We start from the raw sequence: 21384 nt of genomic DNA on the forward strand, positions 1-21384 counted from the left end.
ATCACAGTTGAAAGGACGCACTGCTACGGTTCCGGTTGCGACGGTTTGGGCGACCTGTACAAGATACATCGCCAATTACGACAAGACGAGACTTCTATGGGAGTCTTGCGGACTGACTGCACTCTTTGAGACCTAAAAGGCCATGATTGCCTTTAGCGAGGGTTACCATGTGGTTCTGTTGGGGTTTGGTGAGTCCGACTCACCGCGGAAACTACCCTGATCCGAGGAACCACTCGCAATAATTAAAATCATAAAGCATAAATAAATAATCACAAAGAAAAGAAAACGAATCTTACCCTCGAAGCGAGCTTCGCCCAAAAACCGGGGCTCTTACTTGAAAGCTACGAACACGTCAAGCGCCGCGCCTCCGACGGTATCCACCCACAAAAAGGCGAACACAACTTTAAGGTCCGCTACCTTAGGGTTAGCAAGGTCCGACCAAAACCCGAGTGTTATATGAGTTTAAGAGTTTTCCCAAAAATTATGGAATGCTCTTTTTAACTCCCACTCAAGCACTTTACTCCAAATCCCAAGTTTGGTATTTATAGAGTAAAGTATGATTGGGAATTTCTAACCCATCAATGTGGGATCATGAAATTCCACAAATTAATTTAAAGCTAAATTAAATTAAAATTGCAAACTAATAATAAATCTACAAGTGGCATTACCATGTGAGATGGGTTTTGGTGAGGACCACATGGAGAGTAGGGGACCATACTTGCTCCCCACTCAATACTCTCCTTGTGCCACATGTCCTCTCCCACTTGCTCCCATATTCCATGCTTCCCCTTAATCCACGGCCTTATGGCCCGAGCCAAGCCACGAGCCAAGTCTGAGTCCGGCCTGAGCCCAGCCCGCACCTAGCTGCTGCTGTGGCGCGGCGCGGCTGCTGCTGTGCTAGCGTGCCTAGCCGCGACAGCTAGCTGTTGCACGCACCACGTGCTGCGGCTGCTAGCTCGGTGCGCTAGCATGCACCAGCCAGCCATGTTAGTCTCGGCTTGGTGCTTGCTAGCCACCTTTGCTAGGACATTTTTGCCCCTAGCATTCGGATGCTCGGGGCACTCCGATGCTAGGGGTATTTTGGGAATATGGTCGATTTATTATTATTTTTGCGCGTCTCGTCTTTTATTATTTTGACTCGTCTTCCGACGATCGGTTTCGACGCTCTAAGCTCGAATTACCGACGTCTAAATATTTAACACTCGGGCAACGAATTAATTTCTTCCGAATTAATTCGTCGAGTTGGTTCGTATATTTTGCTTAGGTGTGACCCGAAGGGTTCAATCAAGATTAAGCTGTAATATTAATTAAAGATTAAGCTGTAATATTCATTATATTAATATTACTGATCGGAAGCGGCCTCCACCCAGGCATTCCGATCACTTGACCATACTGAATATATTAGCTTTCTAATAATTATGAACCCGCTATCAGAATAATACACTTGTTCAAAGGACACCATTCCTTTCAATCTCCCACTTGTCTTTCCGGACAAGTGTGCATTTAGTGTATAGCCCTTTTCCTATATCTCTTCATGTCTCTTCATGAACTACAGAGTAAGATTACTAGTCATCTCTGTTACGTTCAGAAGTGTTTCTCGAAATCCGAGTTTGACTGTCAATAAGCAGATGATTTCTAAAATCCATCTGAGCACGGCCATGCATTTCCAGTCTTGTAATGTAGCTTCTCTTACTAAGAGGACTCACCCACCTAATATCTGTCTTTATAATCCCCAGTTACGGTAGACGTTTGGCGGATACCAAAGCGGACCAGTACTTAAACAAGAGATCTCCCACTACTCATGGTTAAAGGAAAAGAGTTCCGATAGTAATAATGAGAAAATACTTATGACGATTTTTAAATCTCTTAAAGTATCCTCATAGGTCGATCTAGTATGGTTCTAAACCAATACCTGTGCAAATGATTTATATCCTCATAGCACAAGAAACGGTGCTACAAATCATACTACACACTAATCTCTGATGGTCATCAATCGTCCACAAAATATGACCTTGATTAGGGATAATTTTCGATTAAAATATTCAATGTTCACTTAATAGGTGTTTCTTTATCCAAGCCATTGACTTGATACCCTATTTTGAATATTTATTAAAATCGAATGGACTCATTATTTAATTCTAAACCACAATTAAATAGAGACGGAGTGATTTAAATTGCATGAAAATTTTAATTACTCCAAAACTGAATGGTTCATCATGGTGCTTTACATCAACATTGTTCAAAATTTGATTAAAACACTATAAAATGGAATTCAAAGCCAGTTCACGACATGCTTGATTCCCATTGCCTCAATGTGTTTGTTATGCTTCACTTGAGACAAAGGTTTAGTAAGTGGATCGGCTACATTGTCATCCGTTCCAACTTTGCAAATTCTTATTTCACCTTCTGACTTCCATTCTCGAATCATATGAAATCGCCTCTGGACATGTTTGACCTTCTGATGTTCTCGTGGCTGTCTAGCCTGAGCAATAGCTCCATTTTTGTCACAATAGAGGTCTATTGGACCCTTGATGGAGGGTACAACACCAAGTTCATCAATGAACTTGAGAATCTAAACTGCCTCCTTGGCTGCCTCAGATGCTGCCAAGTACTCGGCTTCAGTTGTAGAATTAGCGGTTGTGCTTTGCTTTGCACTCTTCCAACTAAACGCTCCTCCATTGAGACAGAATATGTATCCTGATTGTGACTTGAAGTCGTCTCTATCTATCTGGAAGCTTGCGTCGGTATATCCCTCAACAACCAATTCATCTTTACCACCATAGACCAGGAATTTATCCTTGTTCCTTTTCAGGTACTTTAGAATATTCTTGGCCGCAGTCCAATGCGCCTCTCCTGGGTCTGATTGGTATCGGCTCGTAGCACTTAAGGCATACGATACATCCGGCCTAGTACATATCATGGCATACATGATCGATCCAATAAGCGAAGCATACGGAATTCGACTCATCCTTTCTCGCTCATCAGGTGTCATTGGACACTGCTTCTTGCTTAAGGTTATGCCATGTGACATGGGTAGGTGCCCTCTCTTTGCTCCTTCCATTTGGAATCGAGCCAGTACCTTATCGATGTAAGTACTCTGACTTATTCCTATCATCCTTTTTGATCTATCCCTATAGATCTTGATGCCTAATATGTACTGAGCCTCTCACAAGTCTTTCATTGAAAAACATTTCCCGAGCCAAGCCTTTACAGACTCTAGCAATGGAATGCTATTTCCAATGAGCAAAATGTCATCAACATATAAGACTAGGAAGGCTATGTCACTCCCACTGACCTTCTTGTAGACACAAGACTCATCTGAATTCTTGATAAAACCAAACTTACTGATGGCTTCATCAAATCGCAGATTCCAACTTCTGCTTGCTTGCTTTAATCCATAAATGGACTTCTTAAGCTTGCATACCTTCTTAGGATTATTCTGGTCGACAAAACCTTCAGGCTGTGTCATATACACAGTTTCTTCCAAAATCCCATTGAGGAAGGCGGTTTTGACGTCCATCTGCCATATTTCATAATTGTAATATGCAGCAATCGCTAGAAGAATTCGAACGGACTTAAGCATAGCAACTGGAGAAAAGGTTTCATCATAATCAACGCTGTAAATTTGCCTGTAACCTTTTGCTACCAGCCTTGCTTTGTAAATAAATACATTTCCATCTTTGTCGGTTTTCATCTTGAAAATCCATTTACATCCGATAGGTGTGTAACCTGCGGGTAAATCAACCAAGTCCCATATTTGATTTTCAAACATGGAGTCCATTTCGTATTTCATGGCCTCTTGCCATTTTGCAGAGTTGGGGCTCATCATAGCTTGCTTGTAGGTTGCCGGCTCATCTCCATCCACTACTAGGATGTCCTGATCTTCGGTTAATACAACACCGAGATATCTGTCAGGTTGAGATCTTGGTCGAGTCGACCTACGTAGGGTAATGGACTGAGCATTTGCATTGTCGGGTTGACTTTGCATATTTTGACTTTGACCAATGTCAACAGCTGCTTGGTAAGCACTTTGATTGTCAACTTGTCCTTGTTGCTCGTCCTCTCGAACTTCGTCGAGTTCGATTTTCCTCCCACTTGTCTTTTTGGAGAGATGCTCCTTCTCCAAGAAGACACCATCACGAGCAACAAACACTTTGTTCTCGAATTTGTTGTAGAAGTAATACCCTTTGGTTTCTTTTGAATAACCCACAAATTAAACCTTGTAAGATTTCGGATGAAGTTTGTCAGAAATGAGTTTCTTGACATATGCTTCGCATCCCCAAATCTTGAGAAAAGACAACCTTGGCGGTTTGCTTGTCCTTAATTCATATGGAGTCTTTTCCACTGCTTTTGACGGAGCACGATTTAGTGTGAGTGCCGCAGTTAAAAGTGCATGTCCCCAGAAAGAGATGGGAAGTTCACTAAGACCCATAGTAGACGGAACATGTCTAACAGGGTTCGATTCCTCCTTTCAGATACTCCATTCCATTGAGGAGTTCCCGGTGGTGTCAACTCTGAAAGTATTCCATGTTCTTTCAGTCATCAAACTCTTGGTTCAAATATTCGCCACCTCGATCCGATCGAAGCGCTTTGATTTTCTTGCCGAGTTGGTTTTCAACTTCTTTCTGAAATTCTTTGAATTTATCAAACGATTCAGATTTGTGCGACATTAGATAGACATAACCATATCTACTAAAGTCGTCCGTGAAGGTTATGAAATACCGATAGCCACTCCTTGCGGGTGTACTCATTGGTCCACATACATCGGTGTGTATTAGTCCCAACAAGTCACCGGCCATTTCTCCTAACTTGGAGAATGGTTGCTTTATCATCTTGCCTAATAAACATCCTTCGCAATTCTCAAAGGATTCTAAATCAAATGAGTCAAGAATACCTTCTTGTAGAAGTTTCTTGATGCGTTTGATGTTAATATGGCCAAGGCGACAATGCCACAAGTAAGTTTGACTAGACTGTGTAGTCGTAGCTTTCTTTGCAAGATTATTAACGTTATAAATTTCCTTGTCTAGTGATAACACATAAAGACCATTTTCTGAATGTGCCGTACCATATAAAACATTATCGAGATAAAATGAACATGTTTGGTCTTCAACTCGAAATTCAAAACCTTTGGCGTCCAACGCCGAAATTGAAATGATGTTTTTGGTAATGTTGGGAACACTATAAACATTGTCAAGTTCCAAAACTAGCCCCGTGGGCAAAGACAAACTAAGAGATCCTACGGAAATAGCACCAATCCTTGCTCCATTTTCTACCCGGAGCTCGATCTCTCCCTTTGCTAGCCTCCTAGTGTTCCTTAGTGCCTGTGAATTGGAACAAAGGTGTGAGCCACATCCGGTATCTAATACCCATGAAGCCGAGCTAGTGAAGTTAAAGTCTATAACGTAAATACCTGATGTAGAAGCAACGGTTCCATTCATCTTATCTTCCTTGAATTTGAGGCAGTCTCTCTTCCAATGTCCCTTCTTCTTGCAATAGAAGCATTCAGAATAAGACTTAGAAGATGCTACCTTTTTCTCCTTGTTATCTTTGGTAGCTTTCGGCGTAGGCTGAAAGTTCTTCTTCCCTTTCCCCTTGAAGCCCTTCTTCCTTTTGCCCACCCTTTTGAACGGCTTACCCTTCTTAATCATGAGCATATCATGCTTTCCCTCATCCTTGAGCGTCTGCTCAGCTTGCTTCAACATCCCATGAAGCTCGGTGAGGGTTTTCTCCATGCTATGCATGTTGTAGTTTATCTTGAACTGGTCATAGCCTTTGTGAAGGGAATGGAGAATGATGTCAATAGCCATTTCAGTTGAATACCCCACATCAAGCCTTCCCATGTTCTCAAATAATCCGATCATTTTGAGCACATGTGGGCTGACTGGCTCTCCTTTCTTGAGCTTAGTCTCAAGGATCTGCCTGTGGAATTATATTAATATTGCTGATCGGAAGCGGACTCTACCCAGGAATTCCGATCTCTTGACCTTACTGAATATATTAGCTTTCTAATAATTCTGAACCCGCTATCAAAATAATACACTTGTTCGAAGGACGTCATTCCTTTCAGGTTCGTGCTCTGGTGGAGTTCTTTTAGGACACAACTAACACTTTCCACTTCCCTTGGGGTTAGATGATGGTCACCCCGACCGACATCAGTCTCATTATGGGACTTGAGTTTAGCTCTGTGCCGCTGCCGTTCGATAGCGAGATCAGCGTCTTTTCTCCCGAGGTCGAGGAGTTGTTTGGTCCGATGGATGTTCAGGCTCGAGCTGAGGTAGAGTCGACTCAGTTCAGCGCGAAAGGGATTCGCCGCTCGACTCTAGCAGCGGCTTTCGATGATGGTGCGACTACCCGAGAGCAGCAGGTGTGCATTTTTGCACTTATTTTGGTGTCAGGGACGTTCTCCCCCGACAAGGGTAGTAGGGCGCTGTTTTACTACCTTCTTGCTGTCCGTGATCTACACCGGATCGGGACTTATGACTGGGCCAGCTTGGCCTACGCTAACTTCATTCAAGCGTTGCGGGACTCATGTCAACATCGGTCCTTCACGGGGAACGTAGCTCTATCTGGCTTTTGGAGGGTTGTAGAGGTATACTTTATTTCCTATAAAGTTTAGCTCTAAGCCTTAGTTAGCACTTGCTGATAATTTTTACCTTTTGTAGATCTAGTTCTACGAGTACTTCCCCTCAGCTGCGCCGGCGAGACCGTCGCCGCGCAGGTTTCTAGTGAGTGCTTCCTGGGGAAGCCGTCGTGTGGGGATTTCCACTGCTTATGTCCGAGATTGGATCATCTCGGTGTGGTTCTTTACATATTTGAACATTTTGTGATACCTTCGATAGATTCCTGTCTGATAGATGTTCTTTGCAGGAGTCTGATGTGTTGTACCGACCGTGGGTCGACTTGGTTGTCCTTGGGCTAGCCGCGCAATATTCTGCTGAGCGTCGCCATTTCTTGGAGACCTATGGAGCGGTCGCGTATCTTGGGGAGAGGGTTTCTATTCAGCATTCCTCAAATACTTTTGTCGTTCCTACTCCTCCACCGCGTCACATGTTTAATGCCGCGAGGTTAGTGAGCATGTCTGAGGGAGCTGGTACCCCTTGGCGATCTTATACGATCCCTGGGCGGTGCTATGAGGAGAAGCTACTGCCGTTGTTAGCTCCAGTTCCTGTACCTGATGAGGAGGTGGCGGTATGATTTTCAGCTTTTACTTTTCGTTACGTAGCTCCCAAGTAATGCTTTACTGATTTTGACTTGCTTTGTCAGCGCGGTCCTGCTGAGTTCGTGCCACCTCGTATGTCCATCCACTATCAGGGGACATACGACCCGATTGAGGAGATGATTCCTCCGGCGGCTCCTAAGGGCGAGCGCTTTGTGGAGCAGTCGATTCCTCGTCACCAGACTCGGGTAAGCTTATTTATTTGCATCTTTTGTCCATATATGTTATGCATGTTTAATGACTTTATTTTCATAGCAATTTTCGCGCGAGGTGGTCACGACAATGGCACGATGCAGAGATGCCTTCGGGAGCCAGCTCGTCCGGATGAGGAACGTGGCTACATGCCATCGAGACGACGCCGTTCAGTAGGTAGCTTCCTTTCTTATGTTTTTGCATTACCGCTTCAATTTTGCATATTTCTAATCTTAGTTTCTTTTGCAGGGTCAGCCCATTCCTTCTCGTACGCGTACGAGACCTGAGGTGCAGAGGGAATCGACGAGGTCCAGCTCGAGATGTCGCCGCACTAGTTTGGGTGGTCGGCGCGGTCGTTCTGAGGCTGCCCGTATCGAGGCGGTAGAGGGCTCAAGCTCTTCATCTGAGGGTGCACATGCTACGCCGGTAGGCCAGGGAGAGGCTACCTCGACTCTTAAAGGTGGTGGGATGTACGAGGTTGGCTCGTCATCGCAGCAGCCTCCGCAGCCTCAGCCTCAGGTTGATCTTTAGTGGACGGGTCTTGTGCTGAGTTTTCCACCTCCCGAGGAGACCGGAGCTGGAGCTGGTGGGGAGGTTACTCCTCGTACAGCGTAGTTTTATGAGATGATGGGTGTACGTCCCCCAGCCTCGTAGTTTGTTCCTGTGCTTTTTATTATTTTATTTTTACTTTGTATAAAACTTTGCGTATAATTAGACTCATTATTTAGACATGTTTGTATATACATACTATTATGAGTTTATTCATCATTTATCGTTGTTTTTCATTTTTTATTTTTATGTGCATGTTTGTGTATGCAAAGAATTAATTTTGCGCAAAAATTCCGTCATTTTATTATTGATGGAGGGTATCCGACTTTCTCCCCCAAAAAGAAAAATGAAAAATAAAGGTAAAAAAATATTGGATTTATAAAAACTTGGAAGTTAAAATAAAATCCGAAAAATAATATAATTAATTTAATAGTTATATTAATTAAGAGGAAGAAATAAATGAATTTTAGAAAAAGATATAAAAGGAAAATAAAGAAACCGTAGAGTCATTGGTCAGACTCGAATCAGGTCAAAAAACGCGGTTTTTGGAAAGCTCGTACGATAAGACACGTTAGCGCCAGCTGGCGCCACGCGTTTTGGTGTAGCGCCAAGTGCTACACTTAGCGTTTGGGGCCAGGCTCTAGCGTCAGGCGCCAATGTTTGGCGTCTGGCACTCATGAGCGCTGACTCCGAATCCTTCCTAGATTAAAACTGCTTCGATTTTGCGTATAAATAGCCCCCTGCCCAGCCAATTTTCTTCATAATTTCAGCAAATAAAATATATTCTTAGATTTTAGATAAAATAACAACATGTCTCTAGTCTCTAAAAGTTTTATCAACTTTACTCATGAATGGTGCCGGTCTCTTAATGCCAAGGAGATAAAAGAATTAGATGTGTTTCACCTGGGGGTATTTATGGTGTTAAAGGGGTAGATCTTGATTTAGATTTTATTCATACCGCTCTATAATATTGGGATGTAGATACTCATTGCTGTAGATTAGGGTATGATGAAATTTGCCCTTTGCTGGAAGAATTCGGTGCAATTTTAGGCTTCCCTGCACTAGATGTTGTAGTAATCCCTAGAATAAACAAATATTATTCTAAGGATTTTGAATGCTTCTTCAACTTAAAAGACAAAGATCTAACCAAAATAGTAGTTGGTAGCATAGTTAATTTGAAAGAATTTGCTCACCATTAATTTGATAGACCTTATTCTGAATCTTTCCATGTTTATAGAAGAAGGGCTTTTCTCTTTTGCATGCTTAATCAATATTTTTTCACTAGTGGTAAAAATAATGAGGGTCAAGCAATTATATCTATTGTTTTAGAGTAGATTGAATATGGGAGAAATCCAATGCCGTTAATAGTTGGAGAGACTATGCTTAGTCTTGATGAGTTAAAGAAGAATTCAAAAGCACCTTTTTGGGGCTCTCCAATTTTATTTTCAAGTAGAAAAATAATATTTTTAATTGCAGAAATAAAAAATATATTTTTGTATGGTAATAATAATTTATTTGCATTAAATATTTTTACAAATGTGGCTAATGGAAAGACTGGAATTAATTAGCCCTCAAGACAGTATTGAGAAGTATACTCCAAATTGCTTCGTGAGAGGGAAGAAACGCTTCTCTAAGATGCGGCGCCACAAATGGAAGAAGGTCTTCGAGTTTTATAATTTATCCATCAAGTGGGTCGTCCCTTGGTGGAAAATAGAAAAGATGGTTGGTGTTAACAAGCAACCTTTCTGCCGTCTTCCAAGCTTGTACCGAATGACTTTTTATTACCGCAGTAGGGTAAAAATACAGTAGGCCTACTTCAAACAATTCCTTCCGGTGATCTTCATCGTCCCTATGAGTACCCTGTCTCTCAGGAAGTAGACAAATTTGATGCTTATTGGAGCGCTAGACCTTTATGGGAAGTAATTACCCAAAAGGTTCCTCCTTCCTTGCCCAATGATGTGAAAAAGTGGCTTCTGAAGAAACCTTCAAAGGACGTGAAGAAAAATCAGAGTAAAACTGATGTGAAGAGTCGTCTAGGTGATAAGGTGATTCCTATTAAGGAACGCTTGGGTGAAAGAGTTGAGTTTAAAGCACCTACGATGCCTAAGAAGAAAAGTTCTGCGAAGGATAAAGGATAAAGAAAAGCTGACACCACAGAGTAGGAGGCTTGGGTGGAAAAGAAGCATGGGGTGCTAGCTAGGGGAGAAACTATTTACTCCAAGATTTAATGTAGGTCCTCTAAAGGATGCCTACTAGCTAAGGTTATGGATGAGGAAGAAGACGCAAACAAGAATAGGAAAAGGGCTAAGAAAGAGAAAGAAGATTAAGAGCATTGCTTAATTTTCAATTATTAGACATAGATTTTTAAATTCAAAGTTAATTTATTTATTTAAATTCCATCAATAATGTAATTTATTTTACGGCTATTTCACCAAATGCCACTGACAAATTTAAAAATTTATCAAATGCCATCGCACTTTTCAGAATTCACCAAATGCCACTCACAAACAGTAAAATGTCATGTCGTGCCATTAATGAGGTCTGGACGTTAACATTCCGTTAATGCGAAATGGCCATTATACCCTTATTTGAGGTTAATGGCGCGTGAATACTCATTGACTCTATGACTTCTTTAATTTAGAAAAAAAAAAAAAAACTCCATCATTCTTCTTCTCTGTTCTTCGAACTTTCACCCTCATTCAAAATCTCAAATCCATACTCAAACTAGAAGCTTTCGTTAACACTTGAACAAAACACTCATAAAAATTTAATCTTTTTATGCTATTGAAGTTGCGCGAACCAGTACACAAGTGACAAGTAGGGGAGGAAGTAGAAGAAAAAAGCTCTTGAATTTTAGTTTGGGGTGTTCGACATAGCAGTCAAGGTAATAATCTCTCTTTCGCTTTTCCATTCGCGTTTTGAATTTGGCAATTTTTGCGAAAATTGAGTTAGGGTTAGGGTTTTTTTAAATGTTCATGTTACATGTGATTACTTGAATTGACTGTGTGAATTATTGTTAAATTTCATGTTAAAATTGTTATTTGTTGGTATTGATTTGACATTGTTATGTTTCATGATTGTGAGGTCTTTGAATTCCATATTTCGCAATTTTGTGTACTGGTATGTTAGGGTTTGATATGTGGTTGTTGATATGAATCATATGTGTTGATATGAATCATATGTGTTGATGTTCAGTATAGTAATGTATCTGTAATTTGTTGTTTATAGGACGAGTAAAGTGTGGCTTGATGTCCATTATAGAGATCTGGGGTTTGATGTATTGGTTGATGATACTGACAGAACAAGTTTAATGGACTTGTATGAGTTTATGTTTGAGGACTCTTTTAAGCGAAATGTGATCCTTCCAAAGTAATTTAGTTTGTATGTACTGCCACCTAGAACTAATAGGAAGTTGAAGTTGTGTTCTGATAGGGATATGCTAAAAATGTGGGAGTGGTTTGGACATAAGGAAACAATAGTAATCTATTTAGAGGAACAAGAAAGTCCTAGTCTGGTGTTTAAGGATGGTGAGGATAATTGGCAAAAAAGGATTAAGGCCATGGCTGAGAAGGCTAGGTTAGAAGCTAAAAAGGCCCAGGTTAAGAGAGAGTTGGAGGAACTGGAACCTTTTACAGTTGCAGTTGAGGTTCCTGTTGCTAATGTGGATGGGGGTGAGGATGAGTATGTCAGAGTGTTTGAGATTCCATTAGCTGATGAGGTTTTTCCTGGGCAATCTCAGCCTGAGCCTGAGCAAAATACTCAACTATCTACCCCACCTAAACACTGTCAACCAACTTCTCCTCTCAACCAACCCAAAACCTCATGTGTGAGGAAGAATATGACCCCAAGGAAAAGGAAGAGAACACCCAAATAAAAGCTACCAGCTCAAACCACCTCACCAGCTCAAACCACCTCACCACCAAAAACTGACAACCAAAATTTTCAAACTGACTCACCACCTCATTAACCTGAAGCACCACATTCACCTGGACCACAACCACCATCACCACCTCTTTCAGCTCACCAAGCAGTCACCTCCACCACAAACAAGATCAGAACTAGTTCCTCAGGCAGAATCAGTTCCAGCTCAAACTAATGTCACTCAAACATCAGAACCAGCTACTACTATGCCTGAGAAACCTAAAAAAATTAGTAGGTCAAGGCCACAAGGATTTAGAACCAAAAAGAGATGTGGAAAAAGGGTTGCTGGGGGGAGTAATGTTGAAGGTTTGAGCTTAAGGAGATCTGAAAGACACAAGAAGCCACCATCTGGGGTTGAAAGTAGTGAGGATGAGAGCTCTGATGATGATGACAGTGACACTAGGTGAAAAAAGAAGATTGACACTGCCCTAAGGCCACCGGTTTTTAAAAACCGGTGGGGAAAAAAGGGGGAAAAACGGGCGGGATTTTGAGGGAAAAGTATTGCCACCGGTTCAAACTGAACCGGTGGGGCAATTATTTATGCCACCGGTTTTGAACCGGTGGTTTTGTTTTTTTTATAAAAAAAAACGGCCTTTTTAATTTAGCCCACCCCTTTTATTCCTTCCTACTCCGTATATATAACCCCCTTTACCAAACCCTAGCCTCTTCAGCTTCTCTCTCCTCCCTCCTCCCTCCTCATTCTTACTGATCTTCATTCTCTTGTCCCTCATTCTATCTTCCTTCTGATCTTCTTAATTATCTTCTTCGTTCTTATCTTCTCTCGTCCCTCATTTTATCTCGTTCTGATCTTCTCTAGTCCCCTTCGCTCCACCTTCATTCTCCTCTTCCTCTCATTTCGCTCGCCCCCTCCCTCCTCTTCACCTCTTTCGACCACCGTCGCCGCTGCCACTCTATTGCCGCCAAAGGTTTTCTGGTCAAAATCGACAATGAAAACTCTAAATATAGAGTTTTCATGGTCGATTTTGACCTTTATAACCGAAATTCAACATAATTTCGAGGGTTTTTGGTGAAATTCGAGGTAATTTCTCTCTTTTCTTAATTTTATTTTGTTTTTTGTGGTTTTTGGTGGAATTCGTGGGTTGTAGTGGTGGTTGTGGTTATGGTGGTGGGTGGGTTTAATTCGATTTAAATCGATTTTAGAATTTTCTCAGGTTTTTTTTCGATCTCCTTCTGGGTTTAATTCGATTTTAATTTTGGGTTTAATTCGATTTTAATTCTGGGTTTAATTGATTTATTTTGGGGTTTTCATGCTTTTCATATTAATTTTTTCGGATCTGGAGTTTTTGTTGTTTTTTCGGATCTACAAGCGATTTTTTTTTTTGTTTTCATCCTTTTCGTAGTAAATTTTTATGCGATTTTTATTAGGCGAATATTCTGGATTTTATTTTTGTAAAGCGATATTCAGGGTTTTGTTAGACAAATCTTCTGGGTTTTATTACGCATTTTTTTTGTGAGTTTATTAATTTCTGGGTTTTAATTGATGCAGGTGTTAATTGATGCAACAAGATTCAAGACTTTGATTTTGGAATAATATTTTTGATGTAATGTTTTTTTTTTGTATTGTACCATAATAATTTAAAGTTAGAATTACATTATTGATTATAATTCATTGTAATTTTTTTTTTGTATTGTACAGTAACTGTTATTGTTAAATATAATGAAATATTGCGCTCCTATTATATTGATTGTGAATTGTGAGTTATTTGCCTGGTATTTTACACGGTTTTTTAAAAATATTTTTATTATTATAATTGTAGCAAACAAAAAAATATTAATAAAAAAAAACATGTATGTTATTGCCACCGGTTAACCGGTGGCATTTATATGTAATATCCAAAAAAAAAAACAGGAAGCATTATTGCCACCGGTTAATCGGTGGCAATTCTTGTTTTTGCCACCGGTTTTGAACCGATGGCTTTTTAAAATATTATTTCCACCCCCCAAAAAGCCACCGGTTCAAAACCGGTGGCATAAAGGGGTTTTGAACCGGTGGGCAATTGCTTTATTCACCTAGTGTGAGGATTCTGATTACATTCAATCTGGCAGTGAACAATATGATGATGATTTGGATCTTGCTGACTACATAGAAGATGAGGAAGAAGTACAATGCCTGTATGATGACATCCCACCCAAAGAATTTTAAGATTACCTTGATGGGAACCAAGCAATGGATAAGACATACAAGAATGGCAAGGTTTGGAGAGATTGTGAGTTTGGAAGCATTAAACTGGAGCCATGGTTGATTTTTGCAGACAAATAGTCATTCTATGAAGTGTTTAAGGATTTTTGTGTACAAGAATGTTTTGGAGTTTTTGTTGAAAAGAGTGATCCTACCAGGTTTATAGCAAGATGTGTTATAGATGGTTACAACTGGAGAATCCATGCATCAAGCATGGCTGACAAAGTGAGCTGGGCAATCAAGACATTGACAGGAGAGCATGCAACTTGTGGCAGGCTTGAGATAAATCCAATTGTGGGCTATGATTAGCTTTGCAGACATCTGCAATCAGATATTCAAGCCAATCCAGACATTCTAGTTGAGTCTGTGCAAAGAATCTGTATGGAAAGGTATAAAATTCAAATGAAGAAAAGGTTGTTATACAAGGTGAAAGCAATTGCCGAGGAGCTCATTCATGGTGGATTTGGAGAGGCTTATAGTCTCCTTCCAAGATATGCTAAGATGGTCAAGATGACCAATCCAAGGAGTTATGCACTAGTGACATGGACACAAGTACCTGCAAATTTCTAACCTAGGTACAAAGCATGCTTCTTTTCTTTTGCTGCACAGGTTAGAGGTTTTTTGAGAGGCTGTAGGCCAATCATTGGCATTGACGGAGCCCATCTTAGTGGATATTATAAAGGGATACTGCTAAGACCTGTTGGAATTGATGGGAACAATGAGATATTTATGTTTGCTTATGGCATAGTCAGTAAAGAGAGTGTTGAGACTTGGGGTTATTTTATGAGGAATTTAAAGTGCCTCTTTGAGAAAAAGGGATGCAACAGAGATGATTGGACATTTCTTTCTGACAGGATGAAGGTAAATCAGTCTCTTTAGCATACACTTTTTTTCTTTGTTTTTTTATTACTTTATAGTACTGTTTACTCACTTGTTCTATGGTTTTGCAGGGAATTGATGCAGCAATTATGGAGACATTTCCCAGAGCTAGTAGAAGAATATGCTGTCAACACTTGTACATCAACTGCAAAATAAAAGGCTTTAGTGGAACAGCATTTCACAAACTGTTTTGGGTTGCTGCTGATGGTTACAATCAATATGTTTTCAACAAAGCAATGGAGAAGATTCATGCCTACAATCTAGATGTTGTTCTGTATTTGGAGAGTACCACTGAAGTTTGGTCAAGGCATAAGTTTGACCCAGTTGTCTGTTGTGACCATAACACCACAAATTTTGTTGAATCATTCATCTCTTGCACCAAGCCATACGGAGATCTACCTGTGTTAAAGCTTCTTGAAGGTTAAACAAGAATTTTCTCATTTTTTATCACTTTGCAAATGCCATTTCAACCTAGCTGTGTGTAACTAGTTTTAATTTTGCAGCTATAAGGTAATGGTGCATGAAAAGGATGGCTCCAAGGTTTGATAAAGGAACTTCAATGGGGGATGGGGAACTCACTGAGTATGCAACAAAGCATTTTCTCAAGTTTTATCACTTTGCAAATGCCATTTCAACCTAGCTGTGTGTAACTGGTTTTAATTTTGCAGCTATAAGGCAATGGTGCATGAAAAGGATGGCTCCAAGGTTTGATAAATCAACTTCAATGGGGGATGTGGAACTCACTAAGTATACAACAAAGATCTTGCAAACAAGATCAGATGAGCCCAGGTTCTGCTATGCTACACCATGTGGGGGTGATGAGTTTGAGGTGAGAGATGCACATGTGTACTATCCCATCAAACTAGTGGCTGGAACTTGTGGTTGTGGGAAGTGGCAACATTTAGGGATCCCATGTAAGCATGTGCTCAGGGTGATTTACCACCAAAGGTTGCAAGCTATAGATTTTGTATCACCTTATTTTAAAGGGAAGGCATACAAAAACACTTGTGGAGAGCATATGCACCCAATGCCTGACCAAACTCAGTGGCCTTCATTCAACCTCCCTGACATACTACCACCCTTAGTGAAAAGATCAGCAGCCAAACCCAAGAAACAGAGAAGAAGAGGGGCAAATGAAGCAAGAAAGGGAAAGAAACATAGTTCAGTCAAGTGCAGCCTATGCAAAGAATTGGGCCACAACATGAAGACATGTGCAGCAAAGAAAAAGAGTGCAGCAGCTGAAGCAACAAGTGCAGCAAACAACAGCATTGAGCAGCCTGAAGCAACAACTGCAGCAATCAACAACAATGCAGAGGCTGAAGCAAGCACTTCAAAGACCAAGAAGAGATCAAAGAAAGCTGCATAAACTCCACAGCCCTGCCCTTTTGAATGCACATCATATTTGTTAATGAAATCCTAATTTTTGAACATTAATATTCCACTGTGTGCTGTACTCAAGTGTTTTCTTTTTTGGGAAAAATTCTAAATTATGTCAGCAAGGGCATTTTATTTTGAGATGAACAGAAAATAGTAGCCATAATTTTTTGGATGAACATGATTGCAACATGAATAATTATACTAGAAATGTTTAAATTAACAATTTATTTACTTTCATTGCAATTACATTGTTGTTCACTTCATCATTACAATCACAACTATTACACACATAACAACTCCTACTCTCATAATAGAATTGAGAAATTTTTGTTGCTGCCTCACTTTCTTCTTCAATTGCTTCAATTCATCATATACATCTCTATGTCCCGATCCATCCCTATCATAACAATTTCCCCTACTTTGAGCTTCTTCCGGCTTGAGGAATTTACACCATTTGAAACTATTACACGAGTCGTCGCACTTGTAATAAAGCCTTTGAGGATTTGATGTTGACTCCGAACTTCTAATTGCGTATTTCCGACCACAACCGCAAAACTTGTTTGGAACTCTTACATATACATACTCGTATGTGGAGGAGGATGTGTTTGATAACAAACTTATGATTATGCATGTAGAGGGATGCAATGTGTGTTCTAAGTCTCATATTTATACAACAAAAAGGGTGCAACGGCTATTTTACCCTAACAATATTTCAAAAATGTTCAAATAAACTAGCCGTTAGTACTCATTTGATTAGAGAGTTAATGTGAAATAATTTACAAAAGTAATGGCATTTCATGCAAATTACTAATTTGTAAATGGCATTTTGTGAATTAAGAATCCTAGTAACGGACTTTTAACGTCCAGACCTCATTAATGGCACGACATGACATTTTACTGTTTGTGAGTGGCATTTGGTGAATTCGGAAAAGTGCGATGGCGTTTGATGAATTTTTAAATTTGTCAGTGGCATTTGGTGAAATAGCTGTTTATTTTATTAATTAAAATGCATCTTTTTAATTAAATTATTTACTTTAAATAAAGCAAAAAAAACCGAAAAAATTAATTTTCCAGAAATTTTTTCGAGTACGGAAGTCGAAAATTTTCCTAAAAACACCGAAATATTCCCCGATATTTTACAGTAAATTGGCGCCACTATTCTGCGACTGGCGCCAGCTGCGGCAGTCTGGCGTCAGGTGACGGAGGCTATCGTCTGCCGCTAATGTTCATCGGCTGGCGCCAGAATTGTTTCTATGACGCCGATGTTTCGTCGATCTTCTGTTGAATTTTTTATTAAGTCTAGGATGCGAGATTTGTAAAAAAAAATAAAGTGGCTGCACCCGTAAAGGGTTGCCTACGTATCATTTCTTAAGGAATCAGGCCAAACGTAGATCTCTTGAGTGTCCTACTCAAGTAATTACGGGTAGTACTTTTTAAGTTGGTCAAGATTTGTCATGTTCGAGAACTCATTGCCATCCATGTCAGTGAATTTTGCTGCACCTCTTGACAGGATTGTTTTGACAATGTAGGGTCCAGACCAATTAGGTCTGAATTTTCCCCTTGGATCTAAAACATTTTTCCGTAACGCTTTTAACACCAAGTCTCCTACTTTGATGTTTCTTGTCTTGACCTTCTTATTAAAATGCCTAGCCATACGAGTTTGGTAACATTGAGTGTGATGTAGAGCTTCTTGTCGTTTTTCATCAAGTAGAATTAGCTCCTCATATCTTTCCCTAGTCCATTCAGCTTCATCGAGTTTGCTCTCTAATGCGATGCGTAGAGATTAAATCTCTAGCTCGATAGGTTGTACGACATCCATTCCATAAACCAAGGAAAATGGTGTATTTCCTATTGATGTGCGAATTGACGTGTGATAACCCCACAATGCGAAGTGAGGTTTGTCAGGCCAATCCTTGTAATTTTTCGTCATTTTATCGATGATAGTATTTAGAATTTTATTAGCTGCTTCAACTACTCCATTTTCCTGAAGTCTATAAGGAGAAGAATGGTGATGTTGAATACCATATTTCTGTAGCAATTCTTCACATTCAGCTTGAAAGTGAGTTCTATTGTCACTTATCATTTCATGTGGGAATCCATATCGACAAATAATATTTTTTCGATAAAGAGTGCTACATGTTTTGCAGTGAGTTTAGCGTATGATTGTGCTTCGACCCACTTTATGAAGTAATCAATTGCCACTAAGATATATTCGTGACCTCCCGTTCCTACGGGAGTGATTTTGCCAATGATGTCAATTCCCCATGTAGAGAATGGCCATGGCGACGTGTAGGTGTAGAGCAAAGATGGAGGAACGTGTTGTAAATTAGCGTAGATTTGGCACTTAGGGCATCTTTTTATGTATTGATGGCAATCCCTATTCATTGTAGTCCAATAGTATCCTTCTCGCATTATCTTTTGGACTAATATCTTGCCATTTACGTGAATTCTACAAATTCCTTCGTGGACTATCCTCATTTATCTTTGGCCATCCTTTTTTCCTACACATAAGAGAGCTCGACCCTTAGGTACCCTTTTGTATAGATCGTTGCCTATGAGTACGTATTGGGAAGCCAAGAGTCTTAATGCTCGCTTTGCTCTTTTGTCAGCATGGGGAGGGTATTCTCCTTTGGTGACATAATTGAGTATATCCGTATACCACGGTTCTTCTTCTTCTTCTTCTTCTTCTTCTTCTTCTTCTTCTTCGTCCTGGACTACTTCGTCATCTTCTACAACCTTGATGTATGCTGGTTTGTGCCTTTTCTCTATAGTTAGAGGCATTTGCTCGATTTCCGTGGGAATCCTAACCATTGAGGCTAGTCTTGCCAAGGCATCACTAAACTGATTTTCTTTCCTAGGTAGGTATGTGTACTCTACCTTCTCTAACTGATCAGTAAGAGTTTCCATATAGGTTTGGTAAGGGGATAGACTTTCAATCCTTACTTTCCACCTTTTGGATATTTCATTGATGATTAATGAAGAGTTTCCGTATATCCTTAACTTTTTTACTCCCAATGCTAGAGTTGTTTCGAGGCCTACCACGCACGCTTCGTTTTAGCAGTGTTGTTGGTAATATCGAAATCAAGTTTTATGGAGATTGGAACATGCTCTTATTTAGGTGATACTAGTAATACTCCAACACCACATCCCTTTTGGTTTGAGGTTCCGTCGAAGTACAAGATCCAAGTATCATCTTCGGTGACCATTAAGTCTTCATCTAGTAATTCATTGTCTTGTATTGGCGTCGAGTCTTCTATTGGAAAATCTGCTAGAAAGTCTGACACCACAGATCCTTTGATAGCTTTTTGTGGCATAAACCTTACATCAAACTAGGCTAAATTGACTATCCATCTCGATATGCGTCCATTGAGTGTAGATTTCTCAAAGAGATACTTGTGTGGATCTAATCGATATGTTGTCGATTAAGTCTTGGATAGATTCTTTAAGCTTCTAACAGTTCTCGATAAGATGGCTCCTGCCTTGGTGATACTTGCAATGTGCATTAGGGTTCCAGTTAGCCGTCCTCTTCTCCACTAGGGGGTCCCTAAATGGTCCAATAGTAAATTTCCTCCTAAATGGTTTCTTTTGTCCTTGATTATTCATAGCAAGGACTTTACTTAGGTTAAAAGTGCTAACATTGTTTGAGTGGGTGGTTTTGGAAGAAGAAGGATTGTCGTTCTTCTTGCCTTTCCAGCCACTGTTGGAGTTATTGTTGGCAACTTTCAACTTAGCCAGGTCGTCTTCAATATTAATTTCAATGTCGTACATGGCCTTGAAGGTGTGGAGATTATTCTGATATTTGAGATGCTTGGAGTACTTTTCTTGAAGGTTTTTGATGAATAACCTTACGGACTCTTTTTCACTGCGAACCTCAATCATCTTAGCTGAGGTTTCTCTCCATTTGTTAAAGAAAGAGGTGAAGCCTTCATTCTCCTTCTGCTTGAGGATTTCCAGTTCTCTATAGTCGGTCTCAACTTGAATATTGCATTTGTATCTATCAACGAAAGCGCTTACTATGTACTCCCAGGAGGAGGGTTTTTTTTCTCGAGAGAAAAGAACCATTCCTGGAAAACGCTTTCGGGATATAGTGAGATTAGAGAGGGAAACACTTTCTTTTCGATACCCTTAATACTCATTATTTTTTCGAAGGCTCTTAAATGAAAGTAAGGGTTATCAGTTGCTTTGAATTTCGGGATGTCGTTGGCATTAAACTTCCGCGGAAGAAGATCCTTGTCCACCGAGACTCCTTGTGAGCTAATCCCTTGAAACTTATAGTCGCTAGATAGCTTGCTAAGACTCTCTTACATGAGGTCCATCTGTTGTTGTTTCACAGGATCATCAATCTTGAGAGTTAGAACCTTTAACGCCTCAGTCACGGTAACCAGTTGGTTCCTAAGCTCATTGAATTCTTCTTGAGTTGCCATTATTATCATAGCTTTCCTCTTACGAGCGATGGGTTTGTCAAAAAGTTGGACTTGTACAAAAAGATTGTCTTTGATTAACCGCCCTTCTGTTGTTGACCATGCGCTGTAAATTAAACCAATTTTTGTTTTAATTATTTGACTCAAATCGACTTTGACTTTACGGTTTTAAAAAGGAAAAGTACAAAATAGGTTTATATTTTTGGCAAAAATAAGGTATATATTTTTTGGAATCAAGTATGGTATTTAATCAAAGGGTTTAAATTAGAGGATTAATATCAAACTTACCCCCCAAAAAAATGACGGAAAAAACGCGCATACTAGACTCTCTTAGACATGGTCAAAAGTGTGTATTAGTCTGTGCGTTACGTGGTGAGTGTAAGTGACATGCTTTGACTTTTGTGTAAGACCATGGGATTTAATGCCTAGACTCAATTAATGACTTAACAAGGTATAATTAACAGTAGAAATTAACCAAATTAATTAGCAAACTATGTAATTAGACACAAGGTGATGACTCGAGCAATAAACCGGACTGTCATTAAAACGACAGGACCGCGCCTCTCTTTGCAGTGTAGTAGCGCCAGACGACAGGATTGTTGCCAGGCAGTACACTCCACAGAGTGGCG

At 40.1% G+C, this 21384-nt stretch overlaps 1 protein-coding gene across 1 annotated transcript; it reads left to right on the forward strand.

Annotated features, from left to right (window-relative positions):
* The first annotated feature begins 14085 nt into the window (after positions 1-14085).
* Positions 14086-16323, forward strand: LOC145633001 (uncharacterized). Its single transcript, XM_081685315.1, has 6 exons — positions 14086-14106; positions 14223-14303; positions 14388-14630; positions 14688-14939; positions 15029-15377; positions 15626-16323. The coding sequence occupies exons 1-6, from the start codon at positions 14086-14088 to the stop codon at positions 16321-16323; spliced, it is 1644 nt and encodes a 547-aa protein (XP_081541441.1).
* The last annotated feature ends 5061 nt before the right edge of the window (positions 16324-21384 follow it).

Source organism: Chenopodium album, chromosome 5 (assembly GCF_948465745.1).
Source record: "Chenopodium album chromosome 5, dcCheAlbu1.1, whole genome shotgun sequence".
Classification (NCBI taxonomy): domain Eukaryota; kingdom Viridiplantae; phylum Streptophyta; class Magnoliopsida; order Caryophyllales; family Amaranthaceae; genus Chenopodium; species Chenopodium album.

Bases quoted from the DNA above. Each gene is read 5' to 3' on its own strand.
- LOC145633001 (XM_081685315.1), top strand. From the start codon at position 14,086: ATGGCAAGGTTTGGAGAGATT. The intron at 14,631-14,687 runs GTACCTGCAAAT...TTTGCTGCACAG, and splicing joins CACTAGTGACATGGACACAA to GTTAGAGGTTTTTTGAGAGG. The intron at 14,940-15,028 runs GTAAATCAGTCT...ATGGTTTTGCAG, and splicing joins TTCTTTCTGACAGGATGAAG to GGAATTGATGCAGCAATTAT.